Source organism: Vicia villosa, linkage group LG5, assembly GCF_029867415.1.
Source record: "Vicia villosa cultivar HV-30 ecotype Madison, WI linkage group LG5, Vvil1.0, whole genome shotgun sequence".
In the NCBI taxonomy this organism is placed as follows: domain Eukaryota; kingdom Viridiplantae; phylum Streptophyta; class Magnoliopsida; order Fabales; family Fabaceae; genus Vicia; species Vicia villosa.
Window position 1 is genome coordinate 158,095,606 of NC_081184.1, and position 9,531 is coordinate 158,105,136.

A 9,531-nucleotide genomic window follows, 5' to 3' on the forward strand; every position below is an offset into this window, starting at 1 on the left:
GGGTTGGTTAATATGTCGGGTTGGTTAATATGTCGTGTCGGTTAATATGTTTTTATGATTATTCCTTTTTTCCTTCTGTCCTCTTTTTCTCCTTTAAATTTGCACGTGTTCATCGTTGTTATTGTGTTGTGCTTTAATTTGGATTGACTTTTTAAGATTTAATTTTGAGAGATTGTTGCTCATCAAGCCTTTTAGCTGATTTATTTTATTTTATGAGGCAACTTTTGAGTGGTTCCAAAATATGTTGGACCGTGTTAATTTATGATAATATTTTGTGTTGCAGGAATGTATAATGCTTAAACATCTTGCAAAGTATGACAAACCAAGGTATACTTGGTGTTCTCTATTTCTTAAGAACGGTCTAATATGTATAGTTGCAGTAAACCGTTTAACTATTTGAAGTTTATAGGGAATCGACACCGGATGAGATAGGCATTTATGTTTATGTTTGCCTGTTTCAAGTTTGGAGGTAGGCGAGCCCTTAGATCTAAAATTCTAAATTTCTTGCTTTTTATACCCTTTAGTATTGACCAAGGAGTTAAAAAAACAATTAAACAATGCCATATATTTGCTTTTATTCTTGTCATTATGATGAATGTTTCATATTTTGTATTGTTGGTTGTTGGTGAGCTTCACAACTGCGAAAGTAATGCTTCTGAGTTGGAATTATGATGCTCTCATCTCACTATGGGATTCTCGAATTATGTTTTACTGGTATGAAGAGGTTTTGTTATTTGATTGTCATCAAATGTTAGTTAATGTTGGTAGTGTTCTTGAAGTTACTAAATGCTTCCCTTTTCCAGTATGATATCAAATTTTTGTTTTTTTCTTCTTTCTTTTCTTTCTCTATTTTCACACTATCTAACTTTGACTCCTCATGTTTCATCATATCTATTTCTAAAATTTGCAGATGAGAAAGGAGGATGGGGAAATTGAAGCCGATGGTGCAAATTATCAGCTTGAAATGATGAGGTGCTTGAGGGAGGTTAATGTGGACAATAATACCTTTGAATGGTATGTACTTTACACATGCAGGAGTGTTTCTAACTTCAGTAGTTTGGTAAACACACAGTTGGATTTAGTTTGAACTTCAACGTGTTATTTGTAATCATTTATCTAACACTTGGAATAATATTTCTTGAAACTTTACCATCACTATTATTAGTTTACTATGACACTGGTACTTTGTCAACAGTTTGAACTAAAGTCGGAGATTGGAGCAGCATGTATCCAGGTCCTATTGACATTGGCCATTGTTGTTCATACTTTACTCTTACGATATTCTCGATGTGCGTCTTTATGGTCCCTTTCTGCAAAATATTGTGAATTTGTAAATGGTTCAATCTATATCAGTATTTGTCTTTATGTATCCTGACCGACAATTGGAAAAGGGATGTCTTGATAGGTATCACACATATCCCCTAATTTACACTCTATACTAACTACCACAACATATTAACTTTACCTTCTATTCATTTTTTGGTATAGATGTATTAGGAATGGTTGTGGAGATTGGATACACACAGATTCACAATTCTAGCAAAAGGCAGCAGATCAATATGGTCCTCAAGGATTTGGGGTGCACACCATTTCAAAATGCTTCATTTTTTTAACTATTGTTTCTTACAACTGTTTCTTACATGTTCCTGAATGTTACTGATACATGAGAAGTTAGATAGAGATGAGTGAGAATATATTTCTGTTATGTTTTTGTTTAATTTAGTAACTATGCTCCATGCCATGTAATGAACTTCTCTGGGGTTAATCTTAGGAGGGGTGGATCTTAATCTTTCAAAATAAAATATAGAAATTTAATAGTTCAAGAATGTTTCAACTGATGAGACTAATGTCTCTCGTGCAATTAATACTGCTACTGAAGAGCTTGCTGGGACAGCCAAAGGTATTTTTAACACACCACTGACTTTGATTGTGAAGAAGAATGGTGTTCTTTTCAGATATTCTACTCACATTCTTCATCTCTTTTACTCATTACAACTGTTTACCAGGTCATTCGTATTCACGACTTCAAGAAAATTCACCATGCGCCGAAGGTATCAATTCTCTCTGTTTAATTGATTTTAAATGATATAAGAGTTGTAATACTCATCACCAATCTTAGTTTAGCATCTCTGTATAATTGAACGGTGTTGCTGTTGCTATGTGAATCTTCGATGAATAGTTTCGTTTTAAGAAATTTGCACGGTGTTTTGAAATTCTGTGTTTTTTGCATCTTTTTTTTCTTCTCATTATACTTTTATAAGTAATAGTAGTAACTATATTTCAGGATGCTTGTAGAGATGACAGGAGGAAGACCAAACAGAACAACATCTTGTGGATACTAGAAAGCTACCGGTTCTCCAAGCTATGTTTACAGTTCAAACAACAAAGTGATTGGGATAAAGAAAACCATGGTGTTTTACAAAGGGAAAGCTCCTTATGGTAGAAAAACTAAATGGAAGATGCATGAATATAAGTAAATTGAACACTTTTATTCATCTAACACAAATCCTCCTAAGGTATATTCATCATTAACTTGATCATGATATTATAAAACTTTGGTTTTAAATTTATATGCTCTCATAAAATATATTTTGAATTGATCATTGCTTAATTTTTGTATGTTTGTATCTATGTGTATATATAGTTACGACACGAATTCAGCTTGTGTTGCATTTATGTGATATTGGAAAGTTTTAGTTCATTCTATCGTTGATCATTAGAGAGACCAAAAGTGGAGTTACAATTTGAACACAGTGCTTCAACAAGTGCTCAACAAGTTGTATCAGAGATTGATGAATCAAATCTGCATGCAACCTTCCATTCAGAAGGAATAGGAAGAGATCATGATGGTGTTGTTATGGGAGGGTCAAGTGGTACAAATTGGAATGATGTAGCAAATAATGGGGTTGATGAATTTGAACCTCTTTGGGAGTGGGAACATTTAAATTGGATCTAACCTTATAAGTCAAACCATGCATGCACAGACCTATTCTCTGTGGTTGGAAAACAAGACCAACAGAGTCATGTAACATACTATAACACAATCATTATATTTGTTGTTTGTGATAGTGAAATGCAATACTTTGTCAATTTAATAGCAGTCCTACTTTTAATAGCATTGTTTATAAAAAAAATAGCAGTCCTACACTCATACTTTTATTTCTAAAAAGGCTTAGAAAACAATGTTTTCTTTATCAACTGACAATGGTAAGGTTTGGGATTTTTATGGACTGTAATCTTTTGACCATTATATATAAGTATCATAAACACGCACCTATATGAAGGGGGTGTAACTTATTTTAATTAATACACAAGTCTTGGAAACTTAACAGAAGGTGAGTTGAAACTTTAACTTTGCAACGTTTTTCAGAACTTCAACTCACTTTATCAAAGAATATTCAAACTATTCCATCTAAAAGTTCAGCCTTGCATAAAAATCTGGATTCTTAATTAATTTTAAATTTAATGAATATTTAATAAATTTAAGTAAAACATTAGTAAACATTAAGAATATTTAGTGAGATTTGTCAAAATAAAATAAAATTTTATTGACCAATGGTATAGGCATTGTATTCACATGACAGTAATATATTCTTATCTAGAGATGGATAAGGATACACAAGTATTTGAGTCTCATCATTCTATATTTTTTTGTGATAACATCATTTAAATTCAAATTTCTATATAGGATTAATTATATGGTTATTTAGATTGGAGTTAATGCAACTCATGAATTTGTTTCAAATATGTGAAAACATTAAGGGAAAAAATAATACTATTGTACATAAAAAAACAACTTTACTACTAATCTAACTTTAATATATGACAAAAATTATTATTGTAATAAACACTAACAACTTTGCTACTAATTTACCTTCTAAATAAAAAATAAATTAATCAATATTTTTTTTTTTTACAATTTCATTTTTCTTTCATTTCATTTTTATTATGTATTCAAAACAAATTCGCGTACCGTACCAGTACCCGTGCGTACGCACGGGTATCCCGCTAGTTTTACATACCATCTCCATCGTTAAAAACAGCAAAACTGAATGCGTGGCAGTCTCACACGAGCGTAGGTGCTTATGTGTCAGTTTCCAATAAAAGCAGCAAACCACGTTGCTCTCGTTCCTGCATAGACCCATACCGTGATGATACAATATATCATCTATCATCTATCTGCAACATGCATAACAAACATCCAAAGAAAATCACAACAACTCAACCTCATCCTTCAGTGGAAGATAATTGATTATTGATCCATGGCGGCAGCAACATTAACAATGATACTAATGGCGGCATGCATAGTGTATAGTACAGCTTCCTCCAGGCCTCGCATGGTGGGTGGCAAAACAGAGATCAGAAACGTGAGGACAAACGAGGAGGTACAGGAGCTGGGAAGATTCGCGGTGGAGGAGTTTAACCGGAGTGTGAAAGTGCGGAAAGAAGGGGAAGGGGAGTTGAGGTTCGTGGAAGTGGTGGAGGCGCAGCAACAAGTGGTGGCGGGAATCAAGTACTATATGAAGATATGGGTTACGCCGACGAAGAATGATGGTGCTGAGAGTGAGGATCACGCGATGGTGGAGTCAGTGGTGCTGGTTAAGCCATGGCTTTCTTACAAACATCTTCTACACTTTGCACCTTCTTCTCAATGATGATTAATGATGATGAACCTCTCTTGATTATTAGCAGTAGAATAATGTTATGGCATGTGATGTACATTAGCACTAGAAGTTTTACAACCTATCATGTACTAAATTAATTTTCAAGTATGTTATTACGATCCACATCAATCATTCTAATCAAGTAAGTATTTCAAATAATAAACATTGTTTTCATATTAAACATTGTTTCCATAGTTTTAATCAAATAAAAAACAAAAATTTGTTGTGATACCTAATTTCTTTTTAATCTCATGCTAAATTGTGATTAATTTGTTAATCTCATACTAAATTTTGGTTAATTTAGTTAACTTTCAAAAACTTTAAAAGAATTGTCTTAGAACATCTCCTCCAACAGTGAGAACTTATTGATTGTTGTTTATATTTTTAACCATTAGAGTGTGCTGGCAATATTGGTCATTTAAATATCAGTGGCAAAATTGATTTTTTAAATTTAAGAGATAAAACTTGATTTTTTAAACTTAAGAGATAAAATTTTCTTTTTTAAATTTAAGAGATAAAACTTGATTTTTTAAACTTAAGAGATAAAATTTTCTGAAGCATCTTAAAATTTTTTTTTTTATAGTAAACATAACCATTCATTAGATGAAAAGGAGAGTGCAAACATAGTGAAAGACTATGTGTGAGGGCATTTTCCATCCACATTTTAAAACTAACTTTAATAAATAAGCCAATCAGAATTTGGACAACAAACAATTTTGAGAAGTTAAAAAACAGTGGAGCATTACAAATCCAATTTCTTGATCCAAGCAACCCATCAAATAACTTCCACAAAAGATAAAGGAGTTTGGGAACCACAATCTTTAAATCTATCCAGTTACGGATCATTTCTTTGACTTTATCACGCACAATTCGATTATACAGGTTCTCTGACTTGAAAAAACTCGTCATCTTTGAAAGAAGCATTTGTTGAGTGGAAGACAGAGTCTGGCTTGTAATGACCACACTTAGAGTTTTACTCAAAAAAACATTGTCTCCATCCAAACCTCTTTGGGGCATTTCAACAAACATCTTGAATACACACTTAAAATAGACTAAACAACATAACATGCAACACTGAAACAGACAGAAAATCAGAATAACAATAAACAGAGAAACATTAATCAATACCCAAACACTATTTCTCGTCGATATCGAAGCTTCTTGTGGCGGCGGTTCTGGTGGAGGTCGTTTGCCGTGGTTGCTGTTCCAAATCTTTGGCCCCATGGTTGGTGAAGCTGGACTTGGATTTGCGGCTGTGAACAGCCGATGGTTGTTGACGGAGAAGGCAGAAACCATGGTGGATCTTGAAGGAAGGATATGGCAAGAAACCATAAGTGAAGGATAGTTCAAAGGAACGGAAGTGAGAGATGAAAAACCCACAAAGGGAGAAAAACCTCCACTAGGGAGGAGGGAGCCTCCATGATGGAGGAGAGAAGCTCCGAAATCGGAGAGGAGACGGCGGCGGCGCTTTGGTACCACAAAGTAAAACCCTAGTTTTAGAGAGAGGGCAGAACTTCTCTCTCTAAAACTCATCTTACGCCTTCCACTCTACAGTTGTATCTTACTAGCAACTTTACCTTTGAAGCATCTTAAATTTGACCTAACTCATTCTTGGTAAGATGAGGAATGGTATTGATGAGAAATGTTATTTTATGGTGAGAGACCCGAATCAATAGACTCTGATATCATATTAGAGTTTGAGCTAACTCATCCTTACAAAATGAATTGGTAAGATGAGGAGTGTCACTTTATATAAATACTTATGGTCGTAATTTTTCATCTTTTAGAAGTGAAGCGCTAATGGATTTAGATAACATCTCGAACGATATAATGTTGATAGACACATTGCCATGTTGTGCCTTTAAGATTAACATAAGAGGTGTAATGTTGTAAGAGTGAATAAAATTGTATCTATTATGGTGCTTAGGCATGTTTATATATGGTGGAGGTTAAATTTGTCTAATAAGTGTATCGTAAATTGCGGTAGAATGTTAGATTGTATCTAATGGTTGACAAAGAATAAATGGCTCAGATTTGGTGTGTGACTTTGGGGTAGAGTTTACTTGTATATCATTTTGAGTCTCTAGTGTTTGACCGGTTATCCTAAATTGTTTGACTTATCAAGAATAATTTTTTCCAAGTCTTTGCTAGTGATATAGAGTTAGGAATGTGATAAAGATTCATGATCGACCTTCATATTGTTCATTTGTCTTTTTAGAATGGAATCTTGGGGAAGGGGCTGAATGAGCGTTGAAAGGGAATAGGTAACTACGAGAACACAGTCGCATATTAAATGTGTGTCTCGTAACTAGAACATTTTTGTGGTTTGAATCCTCTACTTGGTCATAGATTTCAAGGATAAATGTGACATCTATAAGGGATCCTTGATTTCAGGGATAAAGGTGACATTTATAAGGGCATTCGAGTGTTATAGCAAGATCGAGGTCAGATATAAACCATTAATTATGTCCACAACTATGAAGTTTCTCCTTGTCTAAAGGTGATCAAGCATGAATACAAGAGTCTTCTTGTTTGCCTAAGGATGAGAGTAATCCTAAAACATCCTTGAGGGTGTCTAGTGAAGGTTTTCAAAAGAGGGGGTGTTGAAGGTGATTATGTCCCTAGTGACCCTGTATTCAAGAAACCTCTAGATGAAAGGGGGATTCAAGGAGGTTGGGTCATGACAAAAACCAATTATCTAGTGAACTGTTTTATTTTTGAAGAATACTCTATGTATTTTGCGAGCAAAGATGAAACACTGAGTTATGGAGAGATGGCATAAATGTGATATTATATGTGCAAAGTTGGTCTTGTGATGGCTTTTGGAGTCGTAGTGAAGGGGGAAGTTTTGGCGCCCATGTATCTTTGAAAGGAAAATGAAAGGCTTAAATAATGTCTTAGTGCATTTCTTATTGAAAGGGATAAGCTTCTTTATGAACTTTCTGGGTCGAATAATAATGGTTGACAAAATGCAAGTGTTCGAGTACCCCACTTTGTTAGTTGACAAGGTAAAGGAATTGGCTCTGGGAATAAACGAGAGATATATCAAATTGATATCAGAATGAAAGGAATTTTTTGATAGAAACTACTTTAGCCATTGTTAACGGGGTTTTATATTCTATGTACAAGAAGGTAGAGGAACTGGATAGATCATTGAGTGAAGCTTGAAGTGGTTTGAAAGTAACTCATGACAAGTTGTATGATATGTAGTCTAACAAGGTTCACCTGATCAAAGACTATGCAAAAAAATCTCATAATGCATGTGACCATTGAGAATTTCTTGAAGCATGTAGGATTCTTCCATTTATGAGAAAAAATTCTCATGGGAGCAAATTCATCATAAGCAGGAAATAATGAACATAAATGTGGTTATTCTTGGTGAGGAACTGGCCTGGTAGGTCGTGTATTTTTGTTGTTGTTATGTTGTCAGAACATTTCTCCACTCAGACTGTCATTGTAAGAATATTGTCAATGATGGAAATGTTCTCGTTGTTTACTCTCATTTGTACTACCTTTCGTTATTTTATGATTTCCATATTTCTTTTGAAAAATTATTTTGTGTTTACAACACAATATTGATCTTTTAAATTTAACGCTTTTGGTTTGTGGTCAGTGTTCTTGATCTCCGGTAGCCATCACTAGATTGTGCTTGAAAGTTTTATTGGAAACCTCCGAGGAGCGTGCCCAACCAATGGTTTTCTCCTCTTTCCTGCCCCAAGTGAAAACTTAGTTTGTAGATGACGTAAAAAGGCTTCACCTCCTGCGTTATATAGTAACTAGCTACCAAGAGAGGGTGAGCTCGAATTACAACTTTTGCGTTTGAGGTTTTGGTGTCCTTAATCGAATGACTTCTCATAGTTGGAGTTTCATCGCTTTAGTTGTACACTTGCGATGTTGATGACACCACACTTTGGTGGTCTTTGATTTAGGCTTTGCGCAGGTTGATAACAGACTTGTCTTTTGTATGACGATAAAGCAAAGATTTTCTGTAAATAACTCATTTATTTGCTTGAGAATCAAAGGATCATATAATGTTTTTACATAAAAATGATAAAAATACTTAACGAAATCAACTTAACTATAATTTTATTTGTATGAGGGTAATACTTCCTCAATGGGGGTATCTCTGTGACCGAGCCTCACGACGTCAAATTGGTTAGGGATATTTATGTTCCTACATCCCTTTGCTAATCCCCACTTCTTCATCTTGCATGAAATCTTGGAAAGAGTTTTCATCTTTCCTGCCATGCCTTGCGCCCTAATGGGATGGTCAGTTTGATGTTGTTCTCCCATAGTATATGTGAAGGCATTTACTAAATTAAGAGGTATCACTTTATACCTACCTACTCATGGATCATCTCTAGGTCTCTATTTAGGTGGACGACATATATTTCCAACGAGTCCTTCTTTGACTTGACATATGTCGTATCTTAGTTGCGTTATATAATTTTATGTATGCGTCAAGTTCTTGATAGGTCGACACATATTGTAATTGGTTCATCATAGATATTATGGTACTTCATCTTTAAGTGAACATGATGAGAAACTATGATGAGAATTTATAGGACACAATTCTATTGCCAATGAAATAGTTTTCTCTATAAATAACACAACTTATAAATCATTTTAGACATCCAATAACACTATTTTACAAATTTTATATCATTTGCTCTACCTTACTCTATTTTTCTCTAAAGATAATTACACAACAACAAAAATTCCATACCACCGAGTTTCAACAACAAAATCTTTATACCACAACCTCTTAAACAAACTATCAGTCTACCATTACCACCCACCACAGTAATAAACCTAATTTCGGCCACCCCTTCAATATATTTCAGTCCGTCGACCAGACATCTATCAC

The 9,531-nt window shown here is 34.2% G+C and overlaps 1 protein-coding gene across 1 annotated transcript; it reads left to right on the forward strand.

Annotated features, from left to right (window-relative positions):
• The first annotated feature begins 4,182 nt into the window (after positions 1-4,182).
• Positions 4,183-4,845, forward strand: LOC131607936 (cysteine proteinase inhibitor 4-like). Its single transcript, XM_058879880.1, has one exon. It carries the CDS (start codon positions 4,263-4,265, stop codon positions 4,653-4,655), a length of 393 nt encoding a protein of 130 aa, XP_058735863.1. The 5' UTR covers positions 4,183-4,262; the 3' UTR covers positions 4,656-4,845.
• Positions 4,846-9,531: the final 4,686 nt, after the last annotated feature.

Coding starts and splice junctions, on each gene's coding strand:
- LOC131607936 (XM_058879880.1), top strand. CDS start 4,263: ATGGCGGCAGCAACATTAACAATGATACTAATGGCGGCATGCATAGTG.